The following is a 12,471-nucleotide window of genomic DNA, read 5'->3' on the forward strand; positions in this document are numbered from 1 at the left end:
TGGTTGATTCTAAAATTTTATCAAGTAAACAATATTGTTAACATGGCATTAGTAGGAGAAAAAAAATGTCTTAAAAATAATGTGAATAAATTTATGCATTTATTTTTATAAATAGTATATTTTCCACGTTATAAAATTCTAGGAGGATAAATTTTTTCATGCAAGAGTTTTACATAGCAACCTAATAAAAAAGATATAACCTAATTTAAATCTCATAATGATTAAACCATATATAAAATCTTCAGATGATAAGTGTGCTGAATGAGGCTCTTATGATGAAAGAAATGAGCAATACTGGTACATTCTTAAATCTCAACAAGTGAGCAAAAATTAAACTACATCTTCATTTAAGCTCAAGTAATCTACCCATGACCCCACCCCAAAGTAAGATTTCTCCCAATCCAAAATTGCAAATGGAATTTAAGGGAGGCGACAGAGGGGGAGAGAAAAACGACAGAAACAAGTTTCACTAATAACTGAATCAACAGAACAATAGCAAATCTAGCCAGAGTAAAGATAGCAAGCTGTTATCATTGCATTTAAAAGTCTATCCATAATAAAGGTTCCTGTACAAAAAACAATAATAATAAAACTGTACTAAAATATCAAAGCATAACCAACGAAACCAACCGACCGACCATGACAAGTGCCCTCCATCTCTGTACAGGCGACACATGTCAATCATATTCTAACTCTATAAGCAGGCATTTTATGTACACACCCCCAACAATTGTAGTCAGTGAAGAAACACAGCAGCTCCTTCATGTCCAAGTAAACTAATTGAGACACACCACTACCAGTAAATTAAGCTCATTGAGATCACTGCCAGCAAGTAAGCTCATCGAGATCCTTTATCTACATTACTACCAATTAACCTAATAATTACAGCTTCAGAATTCCAAGTACCAGATCCAAACCCAAGATAACGGATTTTATGAGAGGTGGAACGATCCTTGACCCTCTGTAATGGCATACAAGAGCTTCTCTTTCATCCTTTCCTGAAATTGAAATTGAGTGTGGGAAAAAAAAATGTTAGGCTCAAAAGTAATAACAACGTTTGCAGAAACTTATTTGATGTTTGTTTGTTATTGTGAGTTTCAAATAGTGAAAGGTACTTTTGATGAGTATGGAGGTAGCTTAAGATAATTTGCACAAGTCATCACACTAGGTAGGTCCGAGTCTGCTCGGTTGCTACAATGCTGCAAGGAAAATACTCAAAAGGGTGTAAGTAGACCAAAAAAACATGTGAAGAGTGAAACCTGCATACTGAAAAATAGCGGTACAGTTTTTACACACCTTTCGAACAATGGTTAACTTCGGATTGAGAGATGCCAATCCTCCTGGAGGAAGCCGTGGTGCACCAGTCACAAATTGCAAAAAGGATCGACGCTGTTCATGATCAAACTCTTGAATAATTTCCAGCAACTGAATCCAAAGAATTAGGCAGTTTATGAGATTCAACAAAAGGAAAAGAATAGGGAAAAAAGAAAGAAAATCAGAACATAATATCAAAAGGAATCAAAAGTGCTGAAGTGCTTACATTAACAATGGGAGGACTGCTAGCAGTGTATCCATGATCAAATTTAATGTGATCAGCGAGCTCATTTATCTGCTACCAACGCATTATTACAATTCAGTTTTTCCCTTTGAGTTGCTTTTATAAGGGCAGGGCGACATTAAACATGAACTAAGAAAGAAATTAATACATACAGCCCAACAATCATGCTCTCCACAAAGCATGCGCTCGAGCTCTTGTTCATTAAAAATCTTAAGATGTTCGACGGAGAAAACCTGGAAGTTGAAAATATGAATTTTAAGCAGTATCCTAAATAAAACCAAAATATTCAGTACACTGTTATTGGTTGCCTGCTCTGAAGAGTGAAGACAGACAAGGAATGGGTTAGAAGACATAAAACCTAGTTTGGACTTCATATAATAAATTAAACAAAGGTAGCAATTAAGCAGTCTTGTGCATCAGACGTCTCTCTCCAAGCTCTAACTGTTGATTTGCTGTTTATTTTAGCATTTATAAATCATAAAGAGAATATGGGCACTGAAGGATGCATAACAAAATATTGAAGCCAACATCAGACACAAAGCAATGCAAGAAATTTTACTGCTATGTACAATGACTCTACAAACATGTTTGCCAACTATTGTAAAACCTCTATATATTAGGGGGGAAAACTATTGTACAATTAACGTCTCATGATCAGATGAGATCATGAGATGAGTCGAATTTGAGAACTAGATGAGATTAAAACAAAATCTTAATTTAAGGGATTTATGTATGTTTGTTTCAGGGCCAGATACACTTGGTTGATTATGTAAAAATCCTCAATTCTCCCGAGTTTTTTTCTACTCTTTATGATGCAATTGATTACAGCTTTTAAATAGTGACAGTAACTATGCACAACGAAGAAGGTTCTTTTTTTAAACAGTGGAGCATTTAATAAATAGCTAGCTAGAAAGTATTCAAGTATTATCAAGACAGAGTGAGCAGTGGTACAATACCTGGTTAAAGCCAGATTTAAAAGCTTCCACTTGTCTTGAAATTCCAGACCTCACAGTTGCATCGACAACAAGCGAAACATAATTCTCCAGGTTTGTCAAGTTTACCTACAACAGAAGAAGAATATTTGACATTAGTATTCTGCCAATGCAAGGATGGAAGACACTTGAACTGTAAAAATACTGATCCATGTCTAACCATGGTGTGATCATGCCCTGAAGCAAGAACTATGTCAGGATACCCAGGAAGCGAGAAATCAAGACAGAGATCCTCAATTCTGGTCTCCCGGAAGCTTAATCCATATTCCAATTCATTCCCTCCATTGAAATATTCGAGGAATTTTTTCCGGTTAATGAGTGCTTGAAACTCTTGCAACACCCTACCAAGCCCCGGATCAAGTGACTGGATGTCATAGAGAGAAAGTTCCTAAAATGACATATCCATAAGCAAATAGAGAAACTTAGTTAGTAATAAGCAACATCATTATCTATCTAGCTATTCGTTGGTGGGTGGAGAGCTCCTTTGAGGTTCATTAATTGCATCCAGAGTTGCTTACCTTTCCAAGTATAAGTTTATAGAAGGCTTTAGAGAAGTGGAGATCTAAGACCCTTCCATCTTGAAGTGCTTTAGCAATAACTTGGCCTAAAAGGAAAAACTTCTTAGTTACTTCGGAGAACTGTATGCCATTAGATGTATCAAGTGTTGATGACCACGGTCGAGGAAACAATCCATAAAGAGAATTGATTCCCATTTCCTCAACCTGTAAATTTGACTTGAGGGCAAAGGAACAAGGATCATCTCTCCACATGCCCAGCCCAGATTTCTGTAGCTCACGGCATACCAAGGTATAAAATTCCAATGTTGGTCCAAGGCCAGTGCCCACTTCTTCATCATATTCTACTTCAAGAACCACTTTATTGCGGGCATGTTGGTCCATCATTTGAGCAGCAGACTCAAGAATCCGGTTACGATAAACTAAAATCTTCTTTCGAGGCAATCCACCAAGACTTGGTCGTCTGTCACTTTCTGCTCCAGAGGAGTTGTAAGACATATGGGGTTGGATCTGGGGCTGGCCAAACGCTTTCATTTTGAAGTACTTGCATCTAGCCTCAAAACTAAACAGAAAAGGACATGAAGTTATTAACTGATTACACCATGATGGCATACTACCAGGGCAGATAGCCAAAGAGTCCCTCATCTGTGTTTCCAGCTTCTCTGTCAACTTACTGCTCACAAAGTCATTTTGTGGGACACTAGGAACTGATATGTTCAGGCTATCTAGGTTATCAACTTTCCCTTCAGCAAAAGCACAAATTCTCTCACGAGACATAAGGTGAAACATGAATCTGTTCATGCTCTCCAAGCATTTAAGCAGAAATAAAACATCATAAGTTGGACTTGGCCTATGGAGATCGGAAACAAGTTCACAAGAGAAGATGTCTGAGAAGAAAGGTGTCTGCTGATAATAAGCTAAAACTTCATCATGAGATAAATCCTGAGGTGAAGGCAGACACTCTGTAGGCAATATGTCCTTGGATTCCACAGCCTTTCTATACGTTATTATATGTACTTGACTCCACAATTTTGAACCAGAAGAACAGTCATTTTGTTTTACTATTTGGTGAAGGATTGCCTGATAGAGAGTCAATTGGTGATCCAGATACTGTTCATCAAGGTAAAAATTGAGTTTTTGAGCAGCTTCGTTGCTACAAGATGCAAGATGCTGCCTTGCCAATTTTGAGTCTGGTTCTGCATTGGATTGCAGTTCCTTCTCTACAGATCCCTGTTAGATATGGGAACAAAAATTTAGTAAGTAAAGATAATAACATATAAAAGAGATTCGTAATCAAGATGAAAAAGAAATTTAAAACTCTGGAATTTAGAGGTAGAGTTTTATAACAGCATCATAACTACTAAACTTTACTTGAGAATAGCACATAATATGTACACAAGCAAATCCTTCTCTTACCCTACCCCCAACTATTGGAATGCGCTCAATCTAATCCACTCCTCCTATTGTAGCTTTTACAAGTCTAATAATCACATAATACAACCACCTAGTTTGGAATTCTACCATTTTTTTTATATATACTACACAACTTCCTTTCTAATGCATTTATATTTGTTTATGTTCTGTGTAGTGTGTTGACTCATTTATTGCAGCATCTTCATCTCTGCAACTTCCTTTCCCCTTGCAACACACGGTGGTCAATGTAACATAATATTTTCAGGTTTTATAGTTATCCAGTAAAAGTGTTTCCTTTAAACTTGATTGGTACTTTCCTATCATAGAGAACAACCACACTACTACTCAATTTTATCAAGCTGGCATGAATCCTTTACATCTCCTATTTCCCTGTTACTTGGGATTATTGACCAAGTTACTTACATTGCATGACTTGTTGGATGATATAATCTCCGGAATAATACTAACCCATCTTTAAAAAAATCTCAAAGTGCTCGTCAGTGATCAGAATTCAGAATTCAGAATTTATAACACATAAATATGTCCGGTTTTAAAGAATGATATACTAATCCATAAAATGATATACTTTTAGAAGATGCATAAAGAACAACGGTCTAGTACAACTTTAAACTAATTTTTGGGCAAATAACCAAAAGTGTTTTGCATTATTAACTAACTAACTAATATGATTACAACCTGAGTTCCAGAGGAAGATGATTCTCCAGCATTCACTTTGGCTGTTTCATCCGGATGTGATAACTTTGGTTCTTCTCCCTTCAAAACAAGTATAGTTACAACATAAAAAGGAGAGCTAATTAATAAACAAGCCCTCAATCACCAACTTTATATAAATAAACACAGAAGTAGGCTGCATTGTAATAAATCAATAAGCTTAGTTAGAAATGCAACCTGTGTTTCAGGGAGATCTGTTGACATGTCACCAGGCCCCAAAATTACCGGAATTTCAGCTGGACAGGAACTTGCATTTGATGTTGATTGAAGGGGTGGACTTTCCGGTTGCAACACTATGTGGCTTGATACTGATTTTTCTTGCTTTCTGCTTTTCTTGCTGACCTTGGGCCAAAGATATCCTTCAATGCTATGCAAAGAAGAAAAAGGGTCAACTGTAAGAAAATCTTCAGTACAGTCATTCAGCCAAGTCTCACCCTCTGCCCTGACAAAACGAACTTTCAGGCTAGGATAAGGAATGGAACATCCACTAGGAACAGCAGCATATGAATGTCTCAGTTTCGGTCCATTGCTTAGAACAATGGGGAATGCCTCCAATGAAGTCAATGCATTCTGCAGGTTCCTGATTAATATTGGAAGGGCTGTGTCACTAGAGAAAGGTCGAGAACCATGTAAACATACCCTTGCCAGGGCCTCGAATCGTTTTTCTATGGCAGCATAGTTACCACCAACAATTCCTTTTCCATCATTTTCACTCACATAATGACCCTGAGATAAATAATTGACAAGTGATCTCACAACTCCACTCTCAATAAACTCAAAAGTAGAGACTTGTTCCTTGCCGGTAAGCTTGTCCATAATCTGAGACAATAATATACTGTTAACCTTCTCTTCATTCTGAGCACAAACACTGTTGTCAGCAGACATGCTCAATAAATCATTAGAGTATGCTCTTAGTTGCTGCAAAATATCAGTCAATCCTTTCTCAGAATCATATAATTCTGGTGCTAAGTATTTTGTTTTTATATTCTGTGCAAGATTATGAACAGAGTCCTTGTCAAGTTTGCAGTGTCCACCTTCTGAAGGAGTAGGAGATTGGCTAGTCGAAAATGCATAGCATAGGCACCTCAGAGCTTCTCTAGAAGTAAACTTTTGACTGGAATCCACTGACAACTGAATCCCACTATATACTGGATACATCAATTGCGTAGATCTTTCTGGTGTTAAGAGTGCATCAATAGCAAAAAAGACACCTTCCTTTATAAACAACTTTAAGAAAATATCTGAAAAGTTCTGAAGGATGGTCTCCGAAATTTGTAAGGCTAACATTAGCATATGGTGATCCTTTCGAGTGAACACTCCAGCCAAAAAACTGCCAGATTAAGCAGGAGAAAAATCAGTACCTTTAACAAAATCAATTTATGACTGCAAGTCTAAAGATGAGACAGGTCTACTTCACCTTGAAATACTGGATTTCTTAAGCAATTCAACAAGCATATCAGATTTACTCAGAGTAATTATCTTGTACATAACTGATAGACATCCGTGGCAAACATATAAACTCGCACCAGAATTAAACACCTGTTCAGGAAGTAAGAATCATTGCAGTGCAATTAAATAAAGTAAAATAATTTTAACTATTCACAAGAAAACAAAACTAACCTGGATCAACATGGGAATCACATCAGTCCCTAGTTTTTGGAGGAGATCTGGGTGATTAGCTAGAAAGGATTCCTTGTCTTGCACTTGTTGATCATTCTCATCTTTTGTAATGCCAGGGAGAAGTTCATTTAACAATTTCAGTACTTCATACACCTAACAGGTCAGCAATTTATAAGAAAAACGTTTCACAGGTCATTTATGAGAAAGCCCACAAATCATACAAACATGAATTGATTTGACTATTAAAAAGAAATCTTCCCTTCCCTTCTACAAGCTTACTAGGGTCTTTTACAAACTTTTTCCTTGAATAACAAACCACCTATGGCAAGATTCCTAGTCTTTCCCATAATAAATGCTACACAGAATTTATTTACTTATTTATTGTGGATAAAAACAACCTGGAAATTTTAATCTAATGTAATATTTTTTAATCATGTATGTATCAATATTTCCAAAAAAATTACTCAATAAATGTCAACAAACCTGGAAATTTTAATCTGATGTAATATTTGTTAATAATGTATACATCAATGTTTCCAAAAAAATTACTGAATAAATGTCAACAACAGATTCCTATAAAATTAGTAAGTTAAATTCTGAAAACTTTTATGGCATAGGTATAATATAACTCGGAGAATGAATAGAATATTTATATCATTCTATTACTAGATCATCTTATAAAATAACAATGTACCAATGCAAGCAATTGAAACTGGTCTTTTAGTGAATCACTCACTGGACCCACCAAACATATTAGAAAAATATATATCCACCAAAAAAAAAAGAAACGCGGACATTTGTCAGATGAAAAACCATTCAAGTGCCTGTATTTAACAACCTGCGCTTTTAGTAGTGTTGGATCATAGCAAATTCAACACCATATTCCATAGGCTTGGTACTACATGAATTGAAGATGATCAAAAGAAATTTGACTAACATAATTTTCAAACAGCATAAAGTGATCCATTAATTGGCCTAAAATAAACTTCCAAGTGCCAAAAATTGCATCATTCTAGATAAAATTTACACTAAATTTTCTTACAAACTGTAGTCATGTTGGACCGCAAAAAATCCCTAACATCATCAGCGGTTACACTGTGTGCCAGCATCTGGGTCATTTTCTTGTAGTTATTATTAGTATTTTCTCACTTCTTAGAAGAGAAAGGATATCTTTAGGGGCTTCATATCAAACAAGTATATTATTTAATTATTAATAACTACAAACGCATATGCCAAAATCTTCAATTTTGAGAACAGCAAATTAATTGGTCTATAGTGTAATATACCGGCAGAAGATAAAAAATAATAAAGCCAAATCTAAGCCTCAAACCTGATTACAATGTCCAACAATAACATGTGATGTTGGCAATCCATGTGAGAGGTCAGATGTAGCTAATATATCTCTCAATATGCTGCTAATATTAAGCTCATATGAAGTCCTGAAGGCTAAAACTGAACCAGAAGTAAGTTTCACAAGCATTCCTATCAGTCCCTGGCAAGCAAAATAACAAATAGATAACATCAAAGTTCATAAAGGAAAAAGGGAGAATCATAGAATATATTAAAAAATTAAAAGAATGTTCAAAGTTTCTTACATTATAAATTAATTTAGATAGGGTCGTCCGCCCATTAATACTTAAGAGATGTGTGACCTGCTGAATCAATCCATGTTGACAAAGTTCATCCAACATTTCAGGGGACTGAGCAACTCGCTCCACAATTTTAATCAAGCAGGTAGCAACATTTTCAACCAGCTGAGGAAGTACATTTTCCAGTCAGTAAATATAATAGAAAGATGAAACTCGCAACATATAACAATCTGGTCAGAGTAAAGGACAATGTTCTGATTTCTGAAGACCATTCATTAGTACCTGCCTATCCTCATACTGAAGAAGATTGCATAATATTGGGACAGCCTCCATGAAAGGTGAAGGGCTTTCTGAAGGAAGCTTCTTACATATGTTCACCACAGTACACAGAGCCACTCTCTAATGACAGCAGAAAAGAGAAATGAAAATCATGAGAAAAATAAAATTCTTCACTCCTCTAATTAATTAAAATCATAAAAGACATATTTTATTTATGGAAAAAGGGGGTAAATGGTCATCACTCATAAAGACCATGCCACATTGTGTTAAAGGCTTACCTGTATGCTCGTCGAAAAGAAGTCAATATAATTGAGGACGGCCATGATCGCCCCAGCCTGTAGGCAAGCAAGTGGCTGCTCGCGCGAAATTTTCTCCAATGCTTGGAGACACTACATTAAATACAACACCAACAACCTTATATTCCTTTTCTTCTATAAAAAAATGATGACAGTAAAAAAGGTGCAAACTTTACAAACGAGAAACAAACAAACAAACAATTACTTGTTCAGCTACATCTTGATACTCAATAGCCAACAATCTTTGACATAATGCAGGCACAGCATCATGGCGAACAAGAAAAGCGGCTGACCGAGGGTACAGATCACATATATAAGTGATGGCCCTTATAGCAAACAACATTATATCTGGATTGCTCTCATGCTTCGCCAGCTTTACAAGTAGCGGTGATAACAAGTCCGAAGTCATGCTGGAGAGTGAACCTTCTGTACAAAACGACAAAACTTCACAAAGTTCAGTAAGTACAGCTAACTGACCGGAAGGTTCAGTTTGTCCACTCAAGCTTGATATAATGCTTTTAAATTTCCCATGATCACTTGACATTCTCCGCCTCTGATAGTCACGGAGACTACTATGATGCTGATCCATTTCATCCGAGTCACACGAACCATAAGCCGAATCTTTCTCATGCTCTCCCTCTGATCGGCTTGAAGCCGATGCAGACGAAGAAGTGTCCATGTCATGATCATGGGCCTCCAATGTCGAGTGGGTTGAATTCATATGGGTTTGCACTGAGGAATTTGAAGAACTAGGTCTAAAATCCAGTGAACTGCATGCCCGCTTATCCGCAGGAAGTTCATCCACCATTTCTGGACGCTTTTGCCCTCGACTTTCCATTAGTTGCTATTATCCCCAATGGAATCAGAACCCTCTGCAATGTAATACACAATAATCATATCAATTTCTTTGATCTCCATAAATTCTTAAACCATAATTAGTGAAATTAAGTCTGAATCGTGAGTAGTAAACACATTTATTGCATCATGTTGTCAGAGAGAAAACTATATTGTTGGTTCATAAATCCATTCAAGAACAAACAAAATCTTGCTGTTTTCACAGCTTCATTCAATTATAGATAGCACAAGTGGCCTGAAGTACTCATCCAAAATTCTTAAAAACAATCAATCAAAAAGTAGGATGATTAATTTTTAACAAAAGAAAAAGTGGTGTTGGTGCAATTGGTTTAGCTATCGGTGTTGATGATGCACTTTTACGAATATTAAAACTTCACAAGCCACCTTGTTTCTCACCATGTAAATCGCATTAGCAACAAACAATTAAATCGATTCAAAATTTGACAAAAACCAGAAACCTAAGACCAAAACAACAGATTCACATGTACATGAAAGACAAAAACACAAACCAAAATTCATCCATAGAAGCCAAAATTGAAAACAAAAACCAAATAAAAGCAATAAGAAAAAGAATTAAGCACGAACCAAACAATTTTAACAATCATCAGACGAACACAAATACACAATGAGAGCAAGAAGAACACGATCAGTGGAAGAACACAATCATGGAAGTTTTCGAAGACTCAAAACGCAAGTTTCAATTGTCGTTTCATTCTCAGGTTGAAGTACCTAGTTTGCAGTTCTTAATCGGTCTTCGAGAGAAAGTCGAAGACCCAGTTTTTATATGAACGAAAAAGGGAAAACAAAAGAGAAGCCAATATTGTGTGTTGATTTTTAAAGCCAACGCTTTCTTCTTCTTTGTTGTTCTTCGCCGAAATTGCTTCTTCTGAGAAAGAGACAGAGAGAGAGAGAGAGAGAGAAGAATAACAATATTAATATGAGATTGAATTAATCGTTAAGATAAATACGGTAACGACGTTGATGATTATTAAAAAATTCAACTTCTAAAAAATTAAATTGAATTAAAAGAAGAAAAGGTAATTGAGGAAAACCAGAGAAGAGGGTGATTGCAAACAAAAGCTTGCAACTTGGATTGCAACATAGAGCGGTGAAAGTGTAAATGCTTATATGTAGATGTAGGTGATTAATCATATATCAATTTATTGTGATTATTAATATTTTTTTGGCACTTGGGCTACACATGCAAGCAATTTTTTATCTAAGTCCATCTAAGTAGTCCAAAACTAAAAACACTCAATCTCATTAAATGAAAGATGTATATATACGTGAAACCCTCTCTCCCTCCAACGTTATCATTCGCACTTGAATATGAAACAACGTTCATTTTTTACTGTCGAAATCGTTACTGAAAATTTTTAAATTTCTCTCAAAATCTCTCAAACTTCGTTTATGTTCTCTACAGAAACTGCCGCTACTCCAGAATCGCATCAAGCTTTCGAAAGGAAGAAGAAAAATAAACAAAAACAAGAATAGAGATTCTCCAAGTATGAGAAAAACTATTGTTATTATGTTCATTTAATTTCGCACAAAATTCGCGTTTCTCCTAGTTCGATTTAAGGTTTAGTGGATTGAGTTGGTGCATTTAGTAGATCGACTTCTTTTGATTCCATTTTTTTCTCCATAACTAGGGCATACGAATGGACATGTGTCGTTATTTGCTTTTTGTGATATATAACTCGGTTCATTGTAGTTGGTGATTTACATTCACTTGATTGTTAAGTGTTCATTTGAGTTCATTTGCATACAAAAATATTTTAGAGTTAGTGATTTACGAATGGAAATATGTTTATCACGTTTTATTCAAACATGAAAGGAGTTCGGTTCATTAGAGTTGGTGATTTAGATCCACTTGATTGTTAAGTGTTCAGTTGAGTTCTTTTGCATGCAGAAATATTTTTCTTGTTGATTGAATGTTTATCATGTTTTATTCAAATATGAATGGAGTTCGGTTCATTGGAGTTGGTGATTTACATTCACTTGATTGTTAAGTGTTCAGTTAAGTTCTTTTGCATGCAGAAATATTTTTCTTACTGATTGAATGTTTATCACGTTTTATTCAAACATGAAAGCAATTCGGTTCATTGGAGTTGGTGATTTAGATTCACTTGATTGTTAAGTGTTCACTTGAGTTCATTTGCATGCAGAAAATATTTTTCTCGTTGATTGAATGTTTATCACGTTTTATTCAATCACTCCTAAATTAGGGGTGCACATGACCCGGCCCGGCCCGAAGGCCCGGCCCGGTCCCAAACACTTTAAGGGCTAATTTGGTGTGATTTCATCGGATTTAGCGCCGGGTAAGGGTCTCAAAAATAGACCCGGCCATTATTTCGGGTCGGGTCCGGGCCATAGCTCGGGTCACCCGAAGTTGGCCCGGTGGCTCGGTCATCATACACAATTAATATTTTGTGTTATTAGTGATGGATCATGACTATTCTTATGTGGAATTTAAGTATTGTAAACCTTAATATTTTGTGTCATTAGTCATTATAAGACTATAAATTAATGTTTTATGTTTAGAATGCATAAGACTTTAGACTAATGCATAATATTATGTTATTTGTATTGATTTAAGTATTTGGTATTATTAGACAATATTAG

General features: G+C 35.7%; 1 protein-coding gene across 3 annotated transcripts; it reads right to left on the bottom strand.

Annotated features, from left to right (window-relative positions):
• On the bottom strand, window positions 493–10,980 carry LOC107625224 (E3 ubiquitin-protein ligase UPL4). 3 transcript variants are annotated; one of them, XM_016327810.2, is made up of 19 exons: window positions 10,902–10,980; window positions 10,579–10,735; window positions 9,200–9,866; window positions 8,977–9,087; window positions 8,702–8,818; window positions 8,426–8,584; window positions 8,161–8,322; window positions 6,831–6,983; window positions 6,628–6,749; window positions 5,388–6,540; window positions 5,175–5,252; window positions 3,069–4,295; window positions 2,711–2,938; window positions 2,515–2,619; window positions 1,711–1,791; window positions 1,541–1,609; window positions 1,297–1,425; window positions 1,116–1,199; window positions 493–998 (listed from the first exon to the last, which is right to left on the bottom strand). In XM_016327810.2, the coding sequence occupies exons 3-19, from the start codon at window positions 9,830–9,832 to the stop codon at window positions 933–935; spliced, it is 4,677 nt and encodes a 1,558-aa protein (XP_016183296.1). In that variant the 5' UTR covers window positions 9,833–9,866; window positions 10,579–10,735; window positions 10,902–10,980; the 3' UTR covers window positions 493–932. The 3 variants fall into 3 exon arrangements, with proteins under 3 accessions (XP_016183296.1, XP_016183293.1, XP_016183294.1); XM_016327807.2 differs by having other exon boundaries at window positions 1,541–1,612; XM_016327808.2 differs by lacking the exons at window positions 10,579–10,735; window positions 10,902–10,980 and adding an exon at window positions 10,435–10,570 and having other exon boundaries at window positions 1,541–1,612.

The sequence above is a fragment of the Arachis ipaensis genome, chromosome B02, assembly GCF_000816755.2.
Source record: "Arachis ipaensis cultivar K30076 chromosome B02, Araip1.1, whole genome shotgun sequence".
Classification (NCBI taxonomy): Eukaryota; Viridiplantae; Streptophyta; class Magnoliopsida; order Fabales; family Fabaceae; genus Arachis; species Arachis ipaensis.